This window comes from Xiphophorus maculatus, chromosome 18 (assembly GCF_002775205.1).
Source record: "Xiphophorus maculatus strain JP 163 A chromosome 18, X_maculatus-5.0-male, whole genome shotgun sequence".
Taxonomy (NCBI): domain Eukaryota; kingdom Metazoa; phylum Chordata; class Actinopteri; order Cyprinodontiformes; family Poeciliidae; genus Xiphophorus; species Xiphophorus maculatus.
Window position 1 is genome coordinate 16,597,123 of NC_036460.1, and position 27,750 is coordinate 16,624,872.

Consider the following 27,750-nt stretch of genomic DNA (forward strand, 5'->3'; position numbering starts at 1 on the left):
GAAAGAAGTGCATATTTACTTTTTATTTATCCATCATAAATATTAGAGAGTTGTGAGATTTTAAAACTTTTAGAGCAGTTAAAAATCATCTTTATTTTAAATGAACAGATAGATCACGGAAAAACACAATAAATAAATGTACTCAAGTTGCTTGAGGGCATAAGTGACAGTTAGCAAAGTTAGATTGCATTATGTTTAAAACATGCTTCAGTTGCTGTATCGTTTTACCAAACAGTGGTTTCGAAATCCTTACAACTTATTTGGAATTTTTATCACATATTGGGGAAAAAAAATGCTTTGAAGTAAAGAGAGTCAAGGGTGCCTCAAACAGATATTTTTTTGCATTGCAATGAAGACAAACAAAAGAACTACCTCAGAGAAAATAATTTATCTCCAGTTTTAATTGCCATATGTCTTAAACAGTCAATAATTCACTGTTCTACCACATAGAACTTTCTTGGTATTTCACAGAATCTTTCTTTCATATACTCAACACCAACAAAGTGTAAATAAGTTTTCCAAAATAAAGTCAACACAAATCAACTGAAAAATCAAATACAAATCAACAAATCAGTTCAGATAAAGATGCATTCATCCTCTTGGATGTTTTACCCTTTTAATGTTTTTTACAGAATTTTAATACCTGAGTTTTAACCTACTGATTCTGATTAGTAGACAATTTTTTTTTCTATGGACAATAGCACCTAAAATAGTAACGACAATAAAAGGGCAGCATATTCTTTGAGAAAGGTATTGCTTAAGAATCTAACATTGTGGACACAAACCTTTTTGTCACATTTGTTAGACACTGAGTCAGCTTTCATGTTTGAGGTTAGTTCAGATGACCAGAGTTGTGTCTGTTTGCTACAAGATTGAATAGTATAGGGTTAGAGCCAGTAAGCTCGAACCCCTGAGTTTTAATTTCTTGAAACTCAGAAATTGACATGAAGTAATTACTCTGCATTTATACAATATCTGAAAGCCCTGAGGATGATGTAATAGTTTTGTAAGCTTTTAATGGGTTAATAATAAAAGTTCTCATGTGACGTCACACTTCAGTGAACTTTGTAACTGATGGCCATCTTGGCAAATAGTTGCTATGGAGTTGTTATAGCAATAATAAACAAACCACAAGCTTAGAAATAGCTCTTGCAAATGTAGCTTATAAACACAAGAGAGGCTACTGGACCTTTTTCTGTTGCTATTTCCTCATTTTCACATTTGTATTTAATAACAAGGTCTTAAAAAGACCAAGCAACAACTAGTGACATATTGTGTGTTTCTAACAAATAAAAAACCAGTCAAGGAAAAATAGAATACATTTGTTTTAATGATAAACCACTTTAACAACTATTCGTAATCAGCATAGGAAGGAAGTTATTCAAACAGTGTAAAAATAATTTTAAAGGGCCTTTTTTCAAACTATGCTTTTCAGTGAACCCTTAAATAAAACAGGCTATCGGGACCCGAAGATCAACATATGGGCTTCAGGTGGTGCTCTGATAATATTTGACATATTTAAGAAAAGCAAACACCCACCTGTTACACATTAAACACACGAATTAAACAGAGAGCAGGAGCTCAGTCAATGGGTAAAACTGATAACTAACAAAATAAGAGGGAACACCCAATTGTAGTGAACAATCCCACTTGAAGTGCACTGCGTCAGGGAATCTGTGAAAGACAAAGAGCAAAGAGATTGTGTGTGGGATTAAGTAATCTTTCACAAGGAATAGCTTCAGTTACAAGCTTTAATTTCCTCTTTGAGGTGAATTTCTTTAGTTTAAAAACCTAGAGCAAACCAAAATGGCTAATCTCAACAGGCAAAACATCTATTTTTGAGATATGAACAAAATACTTCCAACTGGAGATGCTTTATATGAAACCTAACGTGTACATTTGTGTCAGACTGTGTAGAGAAGGGGTGTCAAACTCAAGTCCTGCAGGGCCGCTGTCCTGCAACTTTTAGATGTGCATCTGCTGCACCTCACTTGAATAGAATAATTAGGTCATTGGCAAGGCTCTGGAGAACTGATCTACACAAGGAGGAGGTAATTAAGCCATTTCATTCCAGTGTATTGTACCTGTGGCACATCTAAAAACTGCAGGACACCGGCCCTCCAGGACTGGAGTTTGAGACCTGTGGTGTAGAGCAGGGGTCTCAAACTCCAGTCCTCGAGGGCCGCAGACCTACAGTTTTTAGATGTGCCACAGGTACAATACACTGGAATGAAATGGCTTAATTACCTCCTCCTTGTGTAGATCAGTTCTCCAGAGCCTTAATGACCTAATTATTCTATTCAGTTGTGGTGCAGCAGAGGCACATCTAAAAGTTGTAGGACTGCAGCCCTCGAGGACTGGAGTTTGAGACCTCTGGTGTAGAGGGACTTGTTAGTGTGTCTCACCTGACAACTTCTGATATTCTTTCATCAAATTGTTCCACAAATAACACTCGTTAGCTTTGAACCTGCTCTTTATTCCTTTACTATCGTCATGCAAAGCGACATAGATCTGAGCTTTAGCGGTAAACAGTGGCCAATCACCTCCTCTAAACCCTGGATTTCTGAAAAGGTAAAACAAAAGAGTTTTTAGGGTTCTCACAATCTCTGCATGACTGACTGAGAATCTGTTTAGCCTACCCAGTCCGGGCAAAGTTGCCATAGTGCTGCATAACCGTCTTGGCCAAAGTCACTTCATCCTCTGAGTACTTCAACAAAGTATTCAGAGGCATCCCAAAGACAAATTCTATCTCGTAGCCATGCATAACACCCGCCCATTTTGGCCAGGGATTTTTGGATGACACATGGTCAAAAAAATAAAAAAAGGTCTTACCGCCATGTTCTGCAAACCTACAAAAATAATGAAAAGTCAATAAATACATCATGTTTGCAAATTTTTGCATTGCAGCTAGTAATACTAATAAGACTTAACAGATGTAAAATAAGTTTATCAACCTGTTTTTCCTTAGAAATATTGCCACAGTTCAGAGGTGACATATTTATTTCAGTGCAGATGAAGCCCCAAACAGAAATCTGACATTTGAAACCCTTTTGTCTAAAATGGAACTGCATCTCACTATTCCAGCCACATGCTTTATAGAGTAAGTCATGGTGCTAAAAGAAAAGTATTGAGCCACCTCCAATTTTATTTTAGCTTTTCTTTTTGAGTATCATGAACTCTATAGTAGCTGTATAAATACATATTATGCTTTTGCTACAAGCAGCATCCATAGAATCCATTATTTATTTTTTATCTTGAAAACCACTGATAACATCAAATAATTACTTTAGTTTGACCAATAGTTTTTTTTGTTTGACTCAAACAATTCACAGTTCTGCATTGTAACTAATCAAAAATGTTTTTTTGTACTCTTGATATTTTTGATAAAATAACATTCATTTCCCCTAATTGCATTCCTACCACCTTCAACTTTTTATAATTTGGCCAATTACAAACACAGCCTTATATGCACAGGCATATTAAAAAAGTGGCAGTGCTATTGAAATGTATTAAAAATTCATCAACTGACACATTAGAGTAACTACTGATATTTTAATTACTTATTTCCGGTAATTATGATGATTTTTACTGACAGATAATGAAATGACATAACATAGGATTAGTATGTTACATCAGATCAGTTAAGCAAAACATTTAATCTAAAAATGTGGCCTAAAGAAAGGTATGTTAATAACTGCTTAAAAGTTACTTTCAAAAGGCATTTCTAATCTGGAAAACAAGCCTCATCGAAATGCACATTTAGATTTGAGATTTGTTGAATATGACTGTATGTAATGAAGCCTAGGCGCAAATTCAAACTGGAAGACTCTTTTATCCCCACCGGGACCCGTTAATTGAAGCGACCTGCCCACAATCGTCGACCTATCAACGCCGGACCAAGCCACGTCACGTCCAATCATCGACCAAGTCCCAGCTGATAAGGACCTTCATTCATGGCGTCCTTCGCTCTCCAGCCGAGCTCAACCCACCACCACCCCTTCTCCTCCATTCGCCCGGTCCTGAGGCCCGCACCCTTCTTCAACCTCCACCACCAGTGCCGGGCCCTGGGGGATGACGTTCCTAAAAGCATCGGGGATGCTCATCTGAAGCCTATCGCTAACGCTGCGATAACCGTTATCCCCAGCCGGGGCCCGAGCGCCAAAGACTTTAAATTCTGTTTGTCAATAAACTCTTCTAATTGTCTTCTTATCTCCGTCTGAGTCTCTCCAGATTGAAATAGAGATTTTATGTGATGGACTTATACAACAAGTACATCATTTTGAAATGTAGGTAAATGATGTATTTTTTTTATTTTAGAAAGTTAACTTGTGTTTGATACTCATTTCAATTTACTTCAAATACTTCATTAATCCCAAAGTGAAATTAAGTAATAGTTATATAAAGTTCTATAAATATACTTCTATAAAGTAGTTCTATAAAGGTTTTTGGTATTGCTATCAGGGATCAAACATATGTAGACCACAGTTAGAACAGGATGTTTTTCTATGTAAAAGCATTTATCACTTAACGTGAAACCTGGAACTTACTTAGTAGCAAATGCCATTACAGGACAATTGAACAGCACATCTCCAACCATCCTCCCCATTTGATCACGGTTGGTCCGCGTATCGGATTCATCTTGCCAATCAGTGTAGTCAAAAATAGCAGCTTCTTTAACAAGCTTACTTTTATTTGTCAGTGCTAGTGGTAAACCGTCCATAAAGTTCTTCCTGGTGATGAAACTTTCACCCTCGCGAGTGAAACCAGGCATTCCATAAAAAAGAAAGTAGGTTCCTTCATCTTTATTCAAGCCTATAAACAGTTCTTTTTTGTTAAGAGTAGAGCTTTTTAGCAACGTCTGCAGAAGAAAAAAGACATGATTAAAATAATTATGTTGGATCCATCCTCAATTAAAAAATGTCTTGATCTTAGGTATTCATTGACAAGTCAAACTTTTGTGTCACACTAAGACCAGTTTAGAAATGATGTTGAATTGCATTGTTTATTGGCAACGAATGTCACTTTCCTAGTAAGTAGAACATTAACAGGCAATAACCACACAACTACTGATTTAACATGAGCAAAATATTGTCTGTCCATATCCAACTTAAGATATTTCTGGGACCACAAGTTTACAGTGCCATACGGTGTAAAACCTACAGGAATTTACCACAAAATCTTATTTAAAAAAAAAAATCATAAAATTAAGTATGTACTGGAGTTAAAAGATTTTCATTTCCCCTTGAATGTTTGGAATTCCATAAGAGAGGAAAGAATTAAAGATCCTTGGTCACTGAGACAAGGTTTGCTGTTGTTGTTTAGCAAGAAGTTATTTTTTTTTCAAATGGTAATTTAACATAGCATTTAATACAATTCAAATATTGTAAGTAATATGTCAAACATTTGCAGTTCTTCACCTTTTGAAGAAATTGCTTATACAAACACGTTGAGACTTACTTCTATGTCAGATGGTATGACGTCTCCATCAATATTTGGGACAAAAGGCACGGACAAAACTGAAGGCGGAACAAGATTTTCATATTGTTTGTTTACTATGGCTTCAGCACTAGCATCCTGCAAACAATATCCCATACGATAAGAACTATCCACGGGGCATCCTAGCAATTTTGCTAGTCCGACGGCTCTGTTTGTTGGGAAAAGAGTTCACTAAAACAATTAGTTGGCACCAAGCAGAAACTGCAGCACTATGTAAAGTAAATAATACTCAACATTTATTGAAAACATAAAATAAAAAAAAAAAGAAATAAAAAAAAAGAAGATGGGACAAAGACTAACATGAAAAATATAAGTTCTGTGTTTTGGGATTTGGTTGCATTGGTGTTTTTTCTGAATTTATAGTTTTATAGTTTTATTTTGGTTCGTTTGGCGCTGTGGGAGACGGCTGCCTCTCCAGTAGCTCTACAGTTTTTAGTTTTTAGCTTTTTTCTTAAACTTCTTAAGTCGCTGTGTGTGCTCTTTATTTATCCCATGGATAATTTCAAACCAAATACGCAACCAGGAGACTTTTTTCTCACTTATTCAAGAGAGGAACTGCTGGACTGGAGAACAATGGGACAAGCCGGCATAAGGCACAACATTCCGGTGGAGCTGAGGAGGAGACCGAGGGGCTGCAAGACTGGGGCTAAACTGAAGGCCAAGCTAGCGGACAATAGGAGGCTATACAAGCCATCGATTCCCACTGTAATCATGGGGAATGTGAACTCGCTGCCGAACAAGATCGATGAGCTGTCTGCACTGAACAACCAGCGGATCTACAGAGAGAGCAGCTTGTTCATCTTTACAGAGACATGGCTAAACCACCTCGTGCTGGATGCTAACGTGGACCTGCCAGGATTCACCGCTGTGAGGGCTGATAGGGACACGAAAGCGAGCGGTAAAAGAAAAGGTTGGGGACTCATCTTGTATGTGAACAACCGATGGTGTAACCCAGGACATATCACTGTAAAGACTGTTTGGTGTTGCCGGGACCTCGAGCTATTAGCCGTTAGCCTGCGGCCATACTACCTGCCGAGGGAGTTTAGTCACGTGATCTCCATCTGCGTTTACATCCCTCCGAGAGCGGACGCTACCACTGCATGTGAAAAAATCCACTCTGTCACAGCAAGGCTACAGACACAACATCCTGACGCTTTTATTATAATTTCTGGGGACTTCAATCATGTGACTTTGGACTCTACTTTGGCCACTTTCCACCAAGCTGTTGACTGCCACACTAGGAATAACAGGACAATCGACCTCCTGTATGCCAATGTGAGGGATGCATACAGAGCAACACCCCTGCCCCCACTAGGGAAGTCAGATCACAACCTCGTTCACTTACAGCCACTGTACACCCCCCTGGTCCAAAAGCAGCCTATAACATCCCGCTCCATCAGGAGGTGGTCCCCTGAGATGGAGAGTGCTCTGAGAGACTGTTATAACACCACGGACTGGGATGCACTGTTCAGCCCGCATAACAAGGACATAGAGGGGCTGACACACTGCCTGACGGACTATCTGAACTTCTGTGCAGATGTGGTATCCCCTGCCAAGACTGTCCGCTGTTACCCTAATAACAAGCCATGGGTAACGCGGGAAGTCAAAACTGTCCTCAATAAGAAGAAGGCTGCCTTCAGGAGAGGAGACAGGGAGGCCATGAAGGCAGCACAGCAGGAGGTGAAACAGTGTGTGAGGGAAGCAAAAGACAGTTACAGGAGAAAGGTGGAGCAGAAGCTGAGAGAGAACAACATGAAGGAGGTCTGGGAAGGTGTGAGGACCATCACTGGCCTCAACACAAAGACCAGAGTCGTTGGGGGAACAATGGAGAGGGCAAACGAACAACAGGTTCAACCAGTCCATGGCCCCCCAATCCCCTCTCTTACTTCAGCCACCCCTGCTCCTTACCACACACCTCCCCCCAGACAGCACTACACTGACAACCCCCCCCCCCCCCCACACACCTCAGCACACCCCCCGCCCCACTTCACCACAGACCAGGTCAGAGAACAGCTGAGGAAGCTCAAGCCCAGGAAAGCAGCAGGGCCGGACCAGGTGTGTCCAAGGCTGCTGAAGACCTGCGCTACTGAACTGGGAGAGCCACTACAGCGGATCTTCAACCTCAGCCTGCAGCTAAGGGAAGTGCCCACCCTCTGGAAGACATCCTGCATCGTCCCAGTGCCCAAGAAGAACAGGCCCAGCGAGCTGAATGACTTTCGGCCCGTGGCACTTACTTCACACCTGATGAAGACGTTGGAGCGGCTCTTCCTCAGCCTCCTCAGACCCCAGGTGGAACATGCCCAGGATCTCCTGCAATTCGCCTACCAGTCAGATGTTGGTGTGGAGGATGCCATCCTCTATCTGCTGCACCGGGCCCACTCCCACCTGGATAAGGGCAGCGGCACGGTGAGGATCCTATTTTTGGACTTCTCCAGTGCCTTTAATACAATCCAGCCCCTTCTGCTCCAGGATAAACTAAACAGCATGGGAGTAGACCCGCACCTGGTCACCTGGATCCATAGTTACCTCACCAACAGGCCGCAGTATGTCAGGCTGAAGGACACCGTGTCTGACACTGTGGTCAGCAACACAGGAGCCCCCCAGGGCACAGTGCTGGCCCCTCTTCTCTTCACCCTGTACTCCTCTGACTTCCACTACAACTCGGAGCTGTGTCACATACAGAAGTATGCTGATGACACAGCCATAGTCGGATGTATCAGGGACGACAGAGAGGAGGAGTATCGCTGTCTGGTGAGGGACTTTGCTCTCTGGTGCCACACAAACTACCTGGAACTCAACACCACTAAGACGAAGGAGCTGGTTATAGACTTTGGGAGGTCCAGACCAAAGCCGAGACCAGTCGCATTAGAGGGAACAGAGGTTGAGGTCGTGGACTCCTACAAATACCTCGGGCTGTGGCTGGACAGTAAACTGGATTGGTCAAAACACACTAGCCACCTGTATGGGAAAGTGCAGAGCAGGATGTACTTCCTGAGGAGACTGCGGTCCTTTAACATCTGCAGCAAATTGCTCTGGATGTTCTACCAGTCTGTGATTGCCAGTGTCCTCTTCTACACCGTGGTGTGCTGGGGAGGCAGCATATCCAAGAAGGACACGTCCAGACTGGACAAACTGACCAGGCGTGCCGGCTCTGTGGTCGGCATGAAGCTGGACTCTCTGGTGACGGTGGCAGAGGTGAGGACACTGAACAAACTGCTGGACATCATGAACGATAGCAGCCACCCTCTACACGCCGTCATCAGCAGCCAGAGGAGCCTGTTCAGTGACAGACTGCTGCTTCCCAAGTGCCGGACCAATAGATTTAAGAACTCTTTTGTCCCCCATGCCTTCAGACTGTACAATTCCTCATTGGGGGGGGGGGTGGGGGGGGGAGTGACACAGGACAGAGGGTGGAAGGAGTAGTGACCCCTTGTATTTTTCTCCATGCTTATCAGGTCAAACCACATAGTGCAATACGATATCACTGGTCAATCTATCCGCCAAATTCTTATATTTTTTTTGTGTTGTATTTATATTTACTTATATTCTTATATTCTATATTCTTATTCCTTGTTTCTTGCATAATTTAAGGTTTTGGTTACTCACATTTGGTGTGTACATTAGTATTTAATTTGTATTTTGTATTCTCTTGCACTTTTGCTTACTGTGTGTTATCTTTGTTTTTTTGCCTGGGAGCTGCTAGTAACTTCAATTTCCTGAGGGAGTCTTCCCAAAGGATCAATAAAGTCTAAGTCTAAGTCTTTTGATCATTTGTTATGTGTGTTTTGTGTTTGTTATTATTTATTTCAGTCTGTCTTTGGTTAATTTTGTTAGATCATGTTTATTATTCATTTCTTGTGTTTAGTTTAGAATGCATTTGCATTCTCACTAATTAAGATCATATTCTTTTTTATTATTAAAAATTAATACTTGTCCATTTCATGTGTAATGCAGCAGTTTGGCAATTTGATGACTAATGGAAATGGCCGGCACTGTAATCAACCATCCTCCAAGTGCCAATCTGAACGAGGTGGCTGTTAATACTAATTCAATATTTGAATTAATTCAATATATGGGCACAGAGAAGCATATTTACATCTACATAACATGTGACAAAAAAGAAAACGTCATATTTACTGATGCAGCTGCTGCTGAGCTGTGACCACTCACACCTGATCACCATCACCCTGATGTCCAGTTTCTGCCATATAAGGACAGATCTTCCTCCTGCATGGCATCAGATTGTTGTGAAACCCTCAGCGGTAACACCTTCAGGCCTGCTGTAGCTACTTGAGCGATTTGCCCGGTTACTAACCTGTCTGTCTCTTCCCTTCTGTCCAGTTGCCCTTCCTGTCCCTGATCCTGACCTACTCCACTGTATTTGGACATCCTGGCTCTGACCCCTTGTCTGTCTGACCCGGAGATCAGGATCCGCCTGACCCGGATTTTGATTCCCTGACCCTGGCCTGTCTGACTGTGAAAAAGCCGATCCCTTAATAAACACCTATTCTGTATTCACTGCTCAGTCCCTGCATCCGTCAGTGCCTGGATTGTGTCAGAACAATCTGACCAAACAACAGGGACCTGACTGAAATGGAATCCGCTGCGTCTCTGATGGACATCATAGGCCGACAAGGAGTTTTGCTAGGGCAAAGCGAACATCGACTCTCTGGACTGGAAGCAGCCAGCGAAACTCTCCATCTGGAAATCGCACAGTTGTCCTCACAGGTAGCTAAACTAACCTCAATACTTTCCCCCAATCCAGGACCGTCAGAAACTTCGGCTGCTCCACCACCCGTCTCCTCACCGGCCAAACCTCCTGTTGTCTCCGGTCTGGTAACCTCTCGAGGTCCGTATGTCCCTGATCCCCGCTCCATTCTCGGGTGAGGTGTCAAAGTGCCTCGGTTTTCTGTTACAATGTCGGATGTATTTAATCAGCAACCTATGACTTTTGCCTCCGATTTATCCAAGATATATTATGTCATGGGACTGCTGAGGGATCAGGCTTTAGCCTGGGCGCTAGCGTTTGATTCTGCTACACCCTTACCTTTGAACAGTTCTCTAAAAGTATTTAGCACGGTGTTCGATCACCCGTATCATGTAGGGACGCCTCTAAATGTCTGCTTAAACTTCACCAAGGCTCCCGTAGTGCGGCTGAGTTCTCAGTGGAGTTTCGCACATTGGCTGCCGACACAAAATGGAACGACGAGGCTCTCAAAGGAGTGTATTATCAAGCCTTAAACAATGCCTTAAAGGACTGCCTGTCTGTCACTGATGATGCCAAAGACTTGAACTCACTAATCACAACATCGATCAGTCTTGACCACAGGCTTCGTGAGCGAGAGCGGCCCGGCCAGTCTGCTTCAGCGCATCCTCGGCTGTTTCCGTCTGTTGTGGAACGCAGCAGCGCCACCCCTATCATTCCGTCGGCCCAGTCACAGGCTCCAGCGCCCCCTGGCGACGAACCCATGAAAATAGGTGGAACACACCTGACTGTCACAGGAAGACAGAGGCGTCTTCAAACTGGTGACTGCCTCTATTGTGGTAAGTCCGGGCACAGAATATCCAGCTGCCCTGTACGGCCAAAACACAAAACTCATTAGAGGTGGGGACCCTAGTGAGCAGCATGGGCAATCCCCAACTCTCAACCAGTTGCCTACTACTTGATGTTAAGCTTTGCCACCGGTCAACTTCCCACACGTTAACTGCCTTAATTGACTCTGGGGCTGAGGATGATTTTATTGATGAAGACTTAATTAAAGAACTTAATATTCCCATCAAACCCCCCCCCCCCCCCGTTATCTGCTGACGGTCTTAATGATGCTCTCTTTTCTGTCACCTGTCAGACATCCCCCCTGTTAACATCAGGTAACCACAGGGAGGTTCTCCAATTTAAAGTAATCCCTTCCTCCAGTTTCCCCATGGTGTTAGGACATCCCTGGCTGAGACTTTATAATCCCCATATTGATTGGGTCACAGGAAGTATAGTTAGCTGGAGTCTGCCCTGTTCTAATAACTGCCTTTGTGCTGCCCAGCCCAATTGTGGGAGTTTTTGTGAGAGTCCGGATCTTCCTGATCTGTCATTGGTTCCTCCTGAGTACCACAACCTGGCCACCGTTTTCAGCAAGCCCTCTCGCTATCCAGCCGTACGACTGTGCGATAGAGCTCCTGCCAGATGCATCGCTGCCTAACAGTCGCTTTTTCAGCCTGTCCAAGCAGGAACATGAGGCCATGGAGACCTATAGTACAGACCAAAAGTTTGGACACACCTTCTAATTCAATGGGTTTTCTTTATTTTCATGACATGATAAGGCAAGAAATCCCACTTATTAACCTGACAGGGCACACCTATGAAGTGAAAACCATTTCAGGTGACTACCTCTTGAAGCTCATCAAGAAAATACAGAGTGTGTGCAAAGCAGTAATCACAGCAAAAGGTTGCTACTTTGAAGAAACTAGAATATAAAGGGTATTTTCAGTTGTTTTACACTTTTTTGTTTAGTGCATATTTCCACATGTTATTCATAGTTTTGATGCCTTCAGTGTGAATCTACAATGTCAATAGTCATGAAAATAAAGGAAACTCATTGAATTAAAAGGTGTGTCCAAACTTTTGGTCTGTACTGTACATCAACAACTCTGTGGCAGCTGGTGTTATCCGCCACTCGTCATCCCCACTGAGTGCCACTTCCTTTTTTGTAGGAAAGAAAAATGGCACATTACTCCCATGCATCGACTATCGGGGATTAAACAAGATTACCATTAGGAATAAATACCCATTACCACTGATGTCCAAAGCTTTTGAACTACTGCAGGGGGGGGGGCAACCATCTTCTTCAAATTGGATTTATGAAATGCCTATCATTTAGTCAGGAAACGTGAGGGAGATGAATGGAAGACGGCTTTTAAGACACTAGTAGGCCATTTTGAAAAAACACAACCGTTTGTAGTCTGGACTAATCACAAAAACCTGTCCTACATTCAGTCTGCCAAAAGGTTAGCTCCACTCCACGCCAGATGGTCATTGTTTATCTCAAGATTCAACTTTGTCTTAACTTACAGACCTGGCTCCAAGAACTCAAAACCCTATGCACTGTCTCGTCAGTTTGAACCTGAGGCTCTGGAAAAGGAACCAGAGAGTGTCTTACCAGCTGTCTCACCAACAGTTGGTGAGACAGGCTCCACACGAACAACCCACCCCAGTGCGCTGTCCTCCCAACCATTTGTTTGTTCCAGAAAGTGTTCATCCTAAGGTTATCCAATGGATCCATGCTTCTAAGTTTTCCTGCCATCCAGAGGTCTATTGAACACTCATCTTATTGCGGAGCCATTTCTGGTGGTCATCTATGGCTCAAGACACCCGTCAGTATGTTTCCTCTTGTAATCAAGGAAAGTCCAGCAATTAACAACCCTCCGGGCACTTGTGCCCTCTGCCTGTCCCAGGACGACCCTGGTCACACATTTCAATGGACTTTGTTACAGGGCTCCCCCCATCCGAAGGTAACTGTTATTTTAACCATTGTTGACCGGTTTTCTAAGTCTGCCCATTTTGTAGCATTACCCAAGTTGCCGACTGCCATGGAAACTGCCAACCTTCTGGTGCATCATGTGGTTTGGTTACATGGCATCCCCCGGAACATTGTTACAGACCGGGGGCCCCAGTTCACATCCAGAGTCTGGCATGCCTTCTGTCGAGCCTTAGGAGCCACAGTCAGTCTTTCATTGGGCTTCCACCCACAGACCAACAGCCAGACAGAGAGGGTCAGCCAGGAATTGGAGACAGCCCTGCGCTGTATCATAACTAACAACCCTGCCTCTTGGTCTCAGCATCTACCTTGGGTAGAATATTCCCACAACTCCCTTACCAGTACAGCCACATGTACTGTAAGTCCCCATTTGAGGTGTCCTTGGATTATCAACTGCCTCTATTTCCCTCTCAGGAACAGGAACTCTCAGTACCATCTGTGCAGCATCACTTTCGCCGGAGTCATCGTTTGTGGCGACGGACCCGTGCAGCTCTCTCCTGGATCGCTGAACGCAATCGTCACAGGACCCAGCTCCCAGTTACCAACCTCTTCAAGAGGTTTGGTTGTCCACAAGAAACGTACCTCTCAAGACAGACTGTAAGAAACTTTCACCTCGTTTTATTGGCCCATTTACCATTCACAAGATTATCAATCCAGTGACTGTTCATCTTAACCTTCCTTGAACAATGAGGATCCACCCCTCATTCCATTTGTCCCAGATTAAACCTGTTGTCTCTAGTCACCTCTGTCCCCCTGTTCTACCTCCCCCTCCACCTAGGATTGTTGATGGTGGCCCTATTTACACATCTGTCTCCTGGGCGTGCGCCGTCATGGGTGTGGTCTGCAGTACCTAGTGGACTGGGAAGGGTACAGTCCTGAAGAGCAGAGCTGGGTGGCACGTTCTGCTATCCTGGACCCTCAGATCATCCATGAATTCAACTGTCGTCAAGGACGCCTTCGGCTGTCCTGAGGGGCACCTTGAAGGGGGGACCTGTCACAGCTGCTGCTGAGCTGTGACCACTCACACCTGATCACCATCACCCTGATGTCCAGTTGCTGCCATATAAGGACAGATCTTCCTCCTGCATGGCATCAGATTGTTGTGAAACCCTCAGCGGTAACACATTCAGGCCCACTGTAGCTACTTGAGCGATTTGCCCAGTTACTAACCTGTCTGTCTCTTCCCTTCTGTTCAGTTGTCCTTCCTGTCCCCGATCCTGACCTACTCCACTGTATTTGGACATCCTGGCTTTGACCCAATGTCTGTCTGACCCTGAGATCTGGAACTACCTTACCTGGATTTGTACCTGATGGCTCTGTCCCTCTGTGTGTCTGACCCTGAGATCAGGAACTGCCTGACCCTGATTTGGATTCCCTGGCTCTGACACTGGCCTGTCTGACTGTGAAAAAGCCGATCCCTTATTAAACGACCTGTCCTGTATTCACTGCTCAGTCCCTGCATCCGTCAGTGCCTGGATTGTGTCATTTACATCCAAATGAGGTCTCGCATAATTTTTTTTTTTGATGTGAGTCACACTATTTTTGGAAATAAACTGGTTTAATTTTATCATTTAGCTTTAAACAATATAATATGAAAATTGGGTTTGATCCTCTTCAAGTTAACTGACACTGAATGGAATCATATTTCAGTGCAAGTAGGTGAGCTTTGGAGATTTGTAGTTTGGTATTGTCAAATGAAAAACTTTGTGTTGGTGCAGTAAACTTTTGATCTTCCACGGCAGATCAAAAGTTTGAGTGGTTTACCTCTATGTGTGATAATGCATTTTTTTTGGAGTCGATCCAACAGATGCAGTATTGCTGATACCAATACTGATTATTTTCATTTAAGTTTTTATTTAAGACTACAAATCTAACAGTAATTGATGGTGAAAGAATGCTGTCCTTGGGTGTTGAAAGATAACTAAAAGAAGCAATTATTTCACTTGATAATAATGTTAGTCAATCTGTTTAGAGCATGGCCATGCAATCTTTTCCTGATAAGAAAAAGTTATGGCTTTATGTACCTCACCTCATTTTCTCCCTCGTTGCTTGTCCTGTTTGTTACAAAAGTAACATGTTTTTACTTCTGCAAATGTGCCTATAGTATTTGTCTTAGTTATATGTATGTCAGTATTTTAATTATTTTTTAACTTTTCAGTTGCTCATCATTAAAAAAAACAACTCATGTATTTATCTTCTGTTGCTAGTAACAGAAGCTAGCACATCTTGTCCTCCCTCACTCTGAACTTCCATATATGGTAGGGGTGAACATTTCATCATACGGCTTCATCAACAACTAGTCTCAAATTTTAGATATGTGTTCATCAGTGACGTGCGGTCATCATGGAAAGAAAGAAAATATATAATCATAAAGTAATTTAAATTGTTATATTCATCCGGTGGTTTGTACTAAAAAATATTTATTTTTCATGTAGCTTCACCAATTTCGATTTTTATTTGTTCAAAATGGCTGAATTTTCTTATTTTCCCATTCAAATGCTTGGAAGCGATGCCGGTGAGGCAGCAGCGAGCTCTGCCTCACCTTGGATTGCGCAACCCCTGGCTCTGCGCTGGCTGCTAAGCGGAGAGAGCATGTTGCTGTACGGCGTCAATAAAATGGTTTAAACAAATTTAATATGTGAACTTATTTCCAATAATTTAGCTTATGTATATAATGTACAGTGCTTTTTGTCACCAACTGTGTTTGTGTAACGTGTTTCGTGTAATGAGCGATTATAAACGGCAGAGAACAGGTTCGAGGTGAGGCAGGCAGTTCTCTTGCCTCATGGCAGGGGGCGCTCAAGATCCCAGACGTTCGTCTTGTTCACTCCTCAACTGCCGAGTAAGTGACAGCGAGCTAGGCTAAACGATTCGGGAAGCAAGTCAAGTGCAGCGATAGATTATAATAGAGATAGTGATTTTTTTCCTCTCGCTTATCCCGACTTTCGACATGGATGACTACATTACAACACTAAAAAAGTTTTCTCAAGTGGACTTTCAATCGAAGCAGGTAAGACAGTAATAACATTTATTTTGTTTTGTTTTTTAAGGAAATGTGTGTTTTGTGAGCTACAGTTTGTATGTGTAAGGATGCAGAAGTGAAACATAACTTGTAAACTGCTGTCAATCTATGCATCTATTTGCAAATCTGATTCTGATGACGTCAGTGCCTCACCAGCTATGAACCTCACCGCACGTCACTGGTGTTCATTGTAATTGTTGATGTTTATTTGTAGTTGCTTTAAGGTGAAGAATATAACTGGGAGTAAACCATTAAATCTGATTGAGATGCTGTGGCAGGATTTTAAATGTCACTGATTCTTGGAACGAATATGGCTAATGGAAATCTTGTTACACTTATAGGTGGCACAACCATTTTTCGGTGTTTATACAGTTATTACTTTTTCACTTAAAGCTAGGTTGATTTGGATTATTAATTGAAATCAACATTTGAGAACTGTTTTTTATATTTCCTAAGATCATATTTGATATTACAAATAGTTTAGTGATCCATTAAGTGCAGTAAAAAGCCAAAAGAGAAGAAAGCTCTGTCTATTTCAAGACACTGTATTTTTGTACAAATAATGCTAGTTTTTTGGACACCCATTGCACTGCATATGAGTGGAAAAGAAAGCTTGGAATGAATGTATTCTTTTATGCTTTATTTCTAAGTTGCCTTCAGTACTAGGTGCCAGAACTGCTGTAGAACATGTTCAAAATTATCCTTCAGTATCAAATATTTTTTACTATATGGCTATAAGATATTTTGAAAGCTAATTATCATCCATACATCCATTTTCTAACACTCTTATCCCTAGTGGGTTTGGGAAGAGTGCTGGTGCCTCTCTCCCGCTAACGTTTCAGATGAGAGGTGGGGTACACCCTGGACAGGTTGCCAGTCTGTCGCAGGATAATTATCATACTTCAGAAAAAAAAACAAACTAAATGATCTACACAGAATATCCAGGAACAACTAGCTCAATACTAAGCACACGTACCTGTCATATATCTCAGTTTTATTTGCTATGGCCCATGCTGCATTAGGGACGCCGCTCTGCATCACAGCCCTTTGAAAGAGGCCCTGGCTGCCTGGAGAGACCAGGTGGAACCCCACAGATGCTGCTCCAGCACTCTCCCCAAATAGTGTTATCTGGAAGCAAAAGTAAATGTCAGTGCATTTACATTAATTAATTCATGGTCCATACAGTATTACTCTCTGATTTTAGGAAAAATAAAGACAATATTATTTTACCTTTTTAGGATCACCTCCAAATACAGCGATGTTATCAACCACCCATTTAAGTGCCAAACGCTGATCCAGTAGACCTTGATTTCCCTGGATTTCTTTGTGTCCATGAATAGCCAGAAAGCCAAGTGGTCCCAGTCTAAAAATCATGACCACAAAAAAAAAAAACAATACTAAAAGCATTCACCATATGTCAGTGCTGTACTCAACATATTTTACTGTCACTTCCACCTTGTGTTCAAACTGACCATTGTTATCATTTTTGCAGATAAAGTGATGTAAAGGAAGCTTTATAAAAAATATAGTAATAACAAGAACAATTATGACAAAATATGTAAAACATTGTAAAACTAGTTCATCTTGTGAATTTTTAGTGATTTCCCTTCTACTGGCTGTAAGTTGTGAATATGAACATGTTTATATTAAGATGAATATTGAACTTGCTCTCCTAGTATTTGAGATAACCAGTTCAGTCAAACAAATGTATGAGATGCCTATTGTAGACTTTGTAACAGCGTTTCTCCAATCCTGGTCTTTTGTTCTCACTTTTAACTTCCCTGTTCTCGATGACTCTCATGTCTGAACAAATGAGTCAGAAAAGAGTTGTAAAAACTTGATTCTGTTGACATAAACTTTTTCTTTGAAAACAATGAAAACTTGATGAAATGCTTTTGAGCAGAAACAGCCAAACATACAGAAAGCCGTGTCACAAGAACTAGGATTGGGTGCACTCGTGATTTCAATTGAAATGTTTTCTCACCTGTAATTCATAGATACCACAACAACCTTCTGAGATTTACACAGGAAATGGCCTTGGTAGACATCCAGGGTGGATGTTCCTGACACAAAGGAACCTCCATATATCCAAACTAATACGGGAACACGATCTGCGCGTTGGGGTGTGGGTGTCTTGAACACAGGGGCCCAAACATTCAAGTACAGACAGTCCTCACTCACAGGGGTGTTTGGATTCCACATCTCCGCACCTTCAAACCCTGCAACAATATCACATTGTTATTAACAATAAAGTTTGATTACAGCCAGAGTAGTTGCAAGATTATAAAACCTTTGAGTCCATTGAATCCTTAGCCTTTATCACAAGCATTTCACAGATTAGATATGCTGAACTAGCTCTTAACTATTATAATCTTAAGGTTAAAGTCTATTTAAAGTCTAACGTCTATAATGTGCAAAGTTATGAATCACTCCATAATTTGTTGATTATTGACAAGCTAGGAACAAGGCATGTGGTGGAAGAGAGCTTTTTACAAGTTTTCACAGTTACAAATAATTCCTGTAAATTATTTGAATGTCTTTAAAGGTATCTTAAAGCTTGTAGTCAGTCAATGATGCTCCTGCGACTACAGCTGCACATAATTTATTTAGACGTTTAAGGTACACAGGACTTTAGTAAACTTCTCTGGCTGTGGCCGCAGGTGGAAACTGATGACAAACTGAAGGAAAGTATAGCTGCTCCCAACGTTTTCTCGCTGGTTGATGAAGGTGCAACACTTCGACTGATGGTTTCAAACGTTTTATTAAATGAATTTTTTGCCGCATAAACGTCCAAGACCACCGTGAACACTGCAATAAAATACACGGTGACAAATATACATCAGTAAAACCGTCATGTTCCCTTATATGAATTATTCAAATGAAACTTATTACACATATACAAACACAAGAATATTCCACTCAATTGTCCATACCGTATGCCCCTCCAACCAGAAGGTTAGGAGTTGCTAGAAGTCCATTTCTTCCCTATTTCAGTTCTTTGTCTTTCCTATTGCCGCTTGCGCACACCAACTGAGTATAAAACGAAACTTAAAGTCCTCTATCGAAAGCATCACGTGACCAAGTGACGACCTAATTACTGAGATGGTCAGATGATGCCACCAATCAAACAGTACCCCCCAAAATATGCACAAAAAATGCCCATGTGACTACGTTCGCTACAGAAAGGATAACATGAATGATAACCAAAGAGTCCAGAACTCAACATCCAAAGAAATTGAAGGTAAACTTAAAGGTCAAGTTACGCCTGGGTCAGAACCCACCATCAGTCATTTGAGCAAAGTGAAATTCATGGGAGACGACCAAGGAGGAAAACAAAACATAAAAATATGAGACTGCGATGTAGGAGAAGGCTTATTGACTAGCCACAAAGCTTCTTGGAGAATAACCTTTGGACAGATGAGATAAAACTGGAGCTTTCTGGTAAGGCACATAAGCTTAATGTTCACAGATGGAACAATTAAGCATACCAATAAAAAAACAGTCCCTGCTGTAGTGACCTCCAGTATCGGCATATTATACACTCTACATTAAACAGTAGATAAGAATTTTATGTATATAACAAATTACAGCTGCTGCTGTCAAGGTTAAATCTTAGTAGTGAACAGTGGAATGCCTGATTTGTTGAAATAATAAAAAAAAAAATGAAACCTCTGTTTATGCAAAACTTTTCTACTAGGAGGTTTGGACAGTTACTCTGCTTAGTCAATTATACCAAGGCTGTACAAACCGCCACAGATTAGGTCACCCTACTTTCTCTTGATAAGAAAGTCTTGTCCTTCTGTAGGACAGACTACCTCGTCCAGTCTTTACAAAAAGATCAAATGCATCTCATTTGGATGCAAATGAGATGCAAATGAGACCCCATACGTTTATGGGTATTAAAGCTTATGTATAAGCTTTAATACATTTAAAGCTTATAGGTATAAGCTTTAAATGTAGGTGAATCGATAAATGAGTGGCCCAAGCGTCGGACATTACTCAATACCTTCATTAAATCAATTTGTTGACAGTAGGATCATCAGCAATCACATGTTGAGGCCCTCCAAATAAGACAAGCATATATATGATGAGCAATAAGGGCCCCGGAATAGGGATTTCCTAAAAGGTATGTTTTTATTTGAAAAAAGAAATCATATTTATTATGCAAAGGACAAATAAAATACAATGGTTTCTTCCTCCTTTGGTCACAATCAGAGAGAAAATGAGAATGTAGCAGCATCCATCAAGGCAGGTGATAAACTAAGTCGTTAGAAATTAAAAATGCAGTGGGTTGGCCACAAGTTGTAATTTATTTTATTAGCCTAAATGTAATTCCATTAAATAGTTAGAATAATCTTGCCTGCATTCTGAAGACGACATGCACAGTAGAGTACAGTAGAGTCTTATCAGTGTGATGTCGACTGATAAGACTGCTTAACTATCACTTAATACTAAACCACACAAAGAAAATTGTAAACAAAACATTAACAATTGCTCCAGCTTTATTTGCAACAGTTGACAAGCCTGTCAACTGTTGCAAATAAAGCTGTGACTGTACTACCTGTGACTTTACTACCTCAACTCCAATCTAAAAGGGCCTGCAATGAATATGCCAACCACTTTGCAGAGAAACATTGCAGAAATTAGAGTAACCTGCACATCCACTCAAAATCCATTGCTGATGCTATGACCAAGCATAATAAATGCAGAAAAAAATTACTCAATTTCAACTACCTAACTTTAAATGCTTAGAAGAAATTATGAATCAATTAAACTCCTCCTCCTGTTGTCTGGATATCAAACCCACAACTTTCTAAAAAAAATTCCTTAATGTCTTTGCATCTGATCTGATTCAATTAATGAATTCATCCCTCTCATCAGGTGTTTCCCCTCAGACTTTTAAAACAGCAGTGATCAAACCGCAGATAAATAGAACTATCTGGACAAATCAATACTGCAGAATTACAGGTCAACCTCCAACCTTCCATTTATCTACAAAATTATGGAGAAAGCTGTGTTTCTGCAGCTAAATAGCTTCCTAAAAGTAAGCAACTGCCTTAATGTCTTTCAATCTGATTTCCGTGATCACCACAGTAGTGAGACTGCCCTGGTTAAAGTGTTCAATGACGTACACATAGACTGTGGACGAACCACAGTGCTGGTTCTGTTGGACCTCAATGCAGCATTTGGCACTGCTGACCATGACGATGACTACATGCTAGCTAATCTTAAAACAGCAAGATAAATGCGGGTAACCACGGTCACCTGTGAGTGTTTAAAGGCTGGCCCAGCTCTTGTTGTAGTCATGTGCATGCATCCCCTGTGTTTACAAATGAAAAATCCCTCTATGCTCCCACTGGCTCAGGTTATAACAGGAAATAAGATTATCTACCATAACTAGGCAAATAATACACAGCTCTACATTATTTTGTCACCAGGTGACTTAGAACCCATCCAAGCACAGAACATATGCTTAGAAATAATAAACACGTGGTTGTGCCGAAACCTTCTCCAGCTGAACAGAAACAAAACGGAAGTTAATATCTTTGGGCCTAAAGAGGAACAATCTAGAGTCAATGCACAAATTCAGCTATAACAGCTGGAAAGCAAAGATTAGGCCCGACATCTGAATGTGGTGATGAATTCTGACCTGAACCTTCAGCCACATAAGGACAGTTACAAAGTGGGCCTTCTATCACCTGAAGAATATTTCCAGGATTAGAGGACTAATGTCTCAGCAAGATCTAGAGAAACTCATCCATGCGTTTATCTTTAGACACAGTGATTACTGCAACAGTGTCTTCACGTTTGCCTAAAAAAATAAATCAGACAGCTATAGCTGATCCAGAACGCTTCTGCTTGAGTTCTCACTAAAACTGGGAAGATGGAGCACCTCACCCCAGTTCGAAAGTCCTTACACTTGCTCCCTATAGCTCAGAGAACAGCCTATAAAATACTATTATTAGTTTATAAAACACTGAATAAATTAGCACCAAAATGCATAAAGATCTGCTGTTGCATCAACCTTTCAAACCTCTCTGGTCTTCTAGCTCTGGTCTGTTCTGCATCCCTAGAACCAGAACAAAATATGGAGAAGGAGCATTCAGCTTCTATGCACCACACATCTGGAGCAAACTTCCAGAAAATTGTAAAACACTGAGTGCCTTTAAATCTAGACTGAAAACTCACCTGTTTAGAGTTGCTTTTGAAGCATAATAATTGAAATATTAAATGCCATTGTTACATTTTTAATTGATTATGTTTCTAAAGCAACTCTAAACTGGTGGGGTTTAAGTCTAGATTTAAAAGCACTCAGTGTTCCAGCTGTTTTGCAATTTTTTGAAAGTTTGTTCCAAATTTGTGATGCATAGAAGCTGAATGTTGCCTCTCTATGTTTGGTTCTAATTATGGGGATGCAGAGCAGACCAGAACCAGGAAACCTGAAGGGTCTGGAAGGTTGATACAGCAACTGCAGATCTTTAATGTATTGTGGTGCTAAACTGTTCGGTGATTTATAAACTAGTAACAGTATTTTACAGTCTATTTTATGAGCTGCCCTTTAAAAATGGGGTTGTGTTCTCTATCTTCCTGGTTTTAGTCAAAATGCTAACAGCAGCATTCTGGATCAGCTGCAGGTGTCTGATTTTTTTATGCAGACCTGTAAAGACACTATTGCAGTAATCAATATGACTAAAGATAAACACATGGATGAGTTTCTCTAGAACTAGCTGAGACAGCGGTCTTCTAATCCTGGAAATGTTCTTCAAGCCGACTTTGTAACTGTCTTTATGTGGCTCTGAAGGTTCAGGTCAGGGTCCATCACTACACCCAGATTTCAGGCCTGATTGCTGTTTTTTATTTGTAATAACAGAAGCCATGCATTGACTCTAGATCCTACATCTAGATCCAAAGATAATAATTTCAGTTGTGTTTCTGTTTAGGTGGATAAAGTTTTGGCACATCCACAAATTTGTCATTTATAAGCCTCTGTTCAGTTTGGATGGGTTTGGAGTCACCTGGTGACCTGATAATGTAGAGCTGTGTATCATCTGCCTATAGCTAATCTTATTTCATGTTATAACCTGAGATAGTGGGAGCATATAGATATTAAATAAGAGAGATCCTAGGAATGAACCCTGGGATATCCCACACCGGACTTCTGTCTGCTTTGATGAGAACTCTTTATGTAAGATTAGAACCAGTTGAGTAGTGGACCGGTGATTCCGACCCAACTTTCCAGTCGTTTCAGTAGTATGTCATGGTCAACAGAGTCAAATGCTTCACTGAGGTCCAATAGAACCAGGACTGTGGTTCTTTCACAGTCTGCGTTTATATGAATGTCACTGAACACTTTGACGAGGGCAGTCTCAGTGCAAAGAACAGAACAAGTAATTTTACTGACAAATAATATAGAGGTGCAAGATGAAATTAAACTTATTTTAAAATAACTTAATTTGTGTATTCTTGAATCATACCTGGGAAGGTGGTATCTCGCACCTGGTAGCAGGAATTTGGTAATGCAGCGGCATCCAACACATGTTCCCATTTAGGTTTAGGGGTCGGAGGAAGGAATCTATAACTTCCAGTAGGCGGTCTTGCATACGGAATACCAAGAAATACTTGAACCTGACCATCTAGCACAGTCATCAACCTCCCTCGAACTCGTCCATATTTGGTGATGATTATAGGATGAGAGGCAACTAATTCAGTCAGGATGAGAAGAAGCAAAGGCTGAAAGGCTGCCATGGGAAACCTAAGGAGAAAGCAAAGGAACAGATACCCATTATTACAAAACTTAATACTTTTAATAAATTACTTGATTTTATCAAGCTGAGCAGTATCTTATGCTCAACTATCTTCACTTCTTTCACTGTCTGATTTTATGGGATCTTATTTTGTGTGTCGTTTTAAATAATCACATCTCTCTTTATCTAGTTGTTTATTTATTTATTTATATTTTATATATTCTTCCTGGCACATTAAGTCTACGTTTGTCATGTGAAATGTACTTTATATATATATATATATATATATATATATATATATATATATATATATATATATATATATATATATATATGTGTGTGTGTGTGTGTGTGTGTGTGTGTGTATATTTGAGTCGGGGCACAGCCTTAATGGAATGAGGTAGGCGTTTACACCCTTAGCCGAGTGCCTACCCGGCTGTCCCACCCTTAATATCACTTCAATAGCTGCAGCCAACACACAGTCAATGCAGCAAAGAGCAACTACTAATAGAAGCATTTTTGGTCACTTATTCTAAATATTAATAACAATAAAAGATAGATAAATTATAATCATTCTTGTTTACTTTTACCCCTCCAGGGGCTCTTTTGTCCTTTATATGATAGTAGGCTGACAGGAAACGGGGAAGGAGAGGAGGGAAGACATGCGGCAAATGTCGTCGGTCCGCAACGAGGACTCAAGGCCTCCAAATACGGGTCGCTAACCACTATGCCACCACGGCACGCCCATTCTTGTTCACTTTAATTTGCTAATGTACAACTGACGGGACAAATACACCCAATTCATTCTCACATCAATCCAACAAAACAGAAGCAAATTATAGCACAAATTCCAACTCCATCCTTGCTATAATAAAATGCATTCCAAAGGCTTTTTCTTTTTGGTAAGTCTTTTATCGCTTAACATAAGTCCACAAACTATCGCTATTGCCACATCGTCGGCCATGTTTGCTTATGGTATGTTGTGATCAGGACTAAAGAAGCACGTTGCCCGCTTACTCACTTTGTCTCTATATTTATAAATTTTTCAAAACATTTATTGTAAATTTAGCAACTCTTTCTCTGTATTGGTGGATGCCTTTATGGCGACAACATTGGTGTGTGCGTGGGCGTGTGTGTGTGTGTGTGTGTGTGTGTGTGTGGGCGGGGGAGGTTGACCGAACCAGGCTGTGACGAAGTTGTACCATCCGCTACAACCTATACGGCACAAAGCATAGATGAACCATATGAGTGTCGACCAATGTGCAAGAGAAATCAACAAAATAGCTGTTGTATTGATCAACCCTTATGAGATAGATAACAGGTCAGTCAGTGTGGACAAGCTGCCTCCGATCTATATGACATAGTTCATTGCTTAGTAAACAGGAAGGGTGCATAGCATGGGGGAGCTTTATGGCCTGGAACTCATGGACGCATACAATCTGTGTTTAAACGGATTTGTAAATTACGTGCGACATCTTCACATAATTTGCAAGGTTCTGGTGACTGGCAGAGTAAATACATGTAGTAACGTACACATACTGTAGGCTATGTCCGTTTTAGCTTGCAGATAAAAGCTACATTAGCTAAGCTAATTTTGCTAGTTCGGCAGTAAGTACTACAGTAAATACCACTGATATTTATCTTAGTATTACAGAGAGGTGGAAGAGTACTCAAAAATAGTGGTCGAGTAATATTTGTAGTGTACTTATGCTGTTTTCAAATTAGACAGGAAGAGATGAGAGCTGGTTTTGAGCCTGCGGATTGTTTCTTGTTGTCATAGCAACTCCGTAGCAGCTGCCTTCCAGAAAGACTGTCAGTTACAAAGTTTCCGGAAGTGTGGCGTCACATGACAACTACAGGATTATTTGTTTGTAAACACAGGAGAATATTCAACTGCCAGAGAACCGTTTGACAGAACGAGGCCAGCAAATGAGACGGTTTCGGGCAAAATAACACTGGACTCAACAAATTGCACCACAATGTCAAACTTCACTCAGAAACATAAAGATAGAACCCTGAATAACATATTTAGATAGTTTTATCAGCAAAAATAAAAGTTGATTTGGGTGTCAGTTTCAATTTAAGGTGACAAGAGTGCCCAAAGCAGTTCATTCTGAAAGGAGCTCAAAAATATGGCGTGCCACTTGTAAAGTTACAGAATAAAAATAAATAAATAAATTACAGTAACATTTTAGTTTATAGAAAAAAAAGTCTGTTTTTTTTCAAAGTCATAATTTCACCATGTTGTTTGGATATAGCTTTACTTACGATTTAATGAGATCTAATCCCTTTAAAAGCACATTCCATTCATCATAGCATTAAAATCCACATATCACCACTGTAAGAGCTGAAGCACATATAAAATGTGAGTAGCTAATCATTTTACAATGCTTAAATTCATACGCTACTTTAAGTTTATGCCAAATTAACCTATCAACAGACAAAATACACATGAAAAGAAAATACAATGTACAATTAACAAACCTTTTCAGTATTGGCATGGGCTGCCAGTATGAAATGTTTCTTGTTGCAAGGTGAAATACAAAGTGAAATACAAAGTGCTGCACTAACTGCTGTAACAACTGTACTAACTGCTGCAACTGCTGTAACTGTCATAACTCCTATACCAACTGCTCTATTTGGGGAAAACCAGGTAACTGTTATACAACAGCACTAGACAGAGCGCAAATTCAAAAAGAAATGTATACAGCTCAAAATAGAAATCAAGGACTTCACTACATAAACATCAAAATTACTGGCACAATAAAACATATTTAAATTTTCTGCAATAAAAACTAATCATTTATCTTATTCATATATTTGTAAATGTTAGCATTCCAATCTTTTAACCCACATGATTTAGTTTACAAAATAAATATTTACATTTCAAATTAAATATTTAGTTAGGAAGCTAAATATTTAGCCTTTAAACTAAGGTTTACTTTCCAACTAGGTGTTTAACTCCAAAATGAATATCTGTATTTCTAACTAAATATTTTGTTCCAAACTAGATATTTATTGTCCAAGCTAAACATTTAATTTTCAAACTAAATATTTATTTTCGAACCTAAGTATTTAGCTCACACCTAAATCTGTAGCTTTCCAGGTATCTAGGTTGCTTGCCAATTTAGAAACCTAAATATTTTGCATATTAGCTAAATACTTAGCTAATATTCAAATTAACATGCTTATAAGCAGATATGGTATAACAAAATAAAATGATTTTTTGTTCTGACAGGCTAAATAAAACAAAATATTGCTATTAATTTCTATTGTTTATCTTTACCAAGGCACACCATACACAATAGGCAGAACTCACCAGACTAAAATCACATTATCTAAGAATGATTCAGTTCAATAAATGTAAAGAACATGTTTTGTATAGCTCATAGATCTATCCTAACCTTTCCTAGGAATCGCAACAGGCTAAAACGCATTGTTGCACATCTGCAGCTATTTTCCCGTGTTTGTGTAAATGTGTTTGTGTAAAAGTCAGGGGAGGGGCTGGGAATGGTTGACCAACAGCAGGTTATTTGGATTTAAAGTGACGAGGGCCTAAAACATCATTTTGAAAGGAGCTCAACATTTTGGAGGCCTTTTCATAAAGACACTCAGTAACATTTTAACAGCAATATTTTGGCCTGTATAGCTTGTCATAGGAAAAAAAAAAAAATCAGTCATAATTTCACCATGTTATTTGTAGCCTGACACCCCGAACAAGGATGAAATTTAACTGATGGTTTTATGAGATTTAATTCCTTCAAAAGCACGACATATCACCACTATAAGAGCTGAGACATATAAAATGTGTGTAACTAATCATTTTTCAATGCTTCCATTCATATGCTACTTTAAGTTTATGTCAAATAAACATATTAACAAAATACACATTTAAAGTAAGTACCTTTTAGAATTGACACACCTTTTGATTCTTCGGAGGGACCTCCAGTACGACACAATG

At 40.5% G+C, this 27,750-nt stretch overlaps 1 protein-coding gene across 2 annotated transcripts; it reads right to left on the bottom strand.

Moving 5' to 3' along the window:
- Positions 1–122: 122 nt before the first annotated feature.
- On the bottom strand, positions 123–27,750 carry LOC102221435 (acetylcholinesterase-like). 2 transcript variants are annotated; one of them, XM_023350971.1, is made up of 10 exons: positions 27,694–27,750; positions 23,520–23,797; positions 18,029–18,263; positions 17,275–17,407; positions 17,021–17,172; positions 5,458–5,644; positions 4,548–4,858; positions 2,640–2,849; positions 2,406–2,563; positions 123–1,674 (listed from the first exon to the last, which is right to left on the bottom strand). In XM_023350971.1, the coding sequence occupies exons 2-10, from the start codon at positions 23,788–23,790 to the stop codon at positions 1,586–1,588; spliced, it is 1,746 nt and encodes a 581-aa protein (XP_023206739.1). In that variant the 5' UTR covers positions 23,791–23,797; positions 27,694–27,750; the 3' UTR covers positions 123–1,585. The 2 variants fall into 2 exon arrangements, with proteins under 2 accessions (XP_023206739.1, XP_023206740.1); XM_023350972.1 differs by having other exon boundaries at positions 27,712–27,747.

What these genes read in the sequence shown, in the direction of transcription:
- LOC102221435 (XM_023350971.1), bottom strand. Translation starts at nt 23,790, where the DNA reads ATGGCAGCCTTTCAGCCTTTGCTTCTTCTCATCCTGACTGAATTAGTT. An exon ending in TTGGAGGTGATCCTAAAAAG is followed by an intron (nt 17,173 to 17,274) that starts GTAAAATAATAT and finishes TTTTGCTTCCAG; the next exon opens with ATAACACTATTTGGGGAGAG. An exon ending in TCATACCATCTGACATAGAA is followed by an intron (nt 4,859 to 5,457) that starts GTAAGTCTCAAC and finishes TTTCTTCTGCAG; the next exon opens with ACGTTGCTAAAAAGCTCTAC.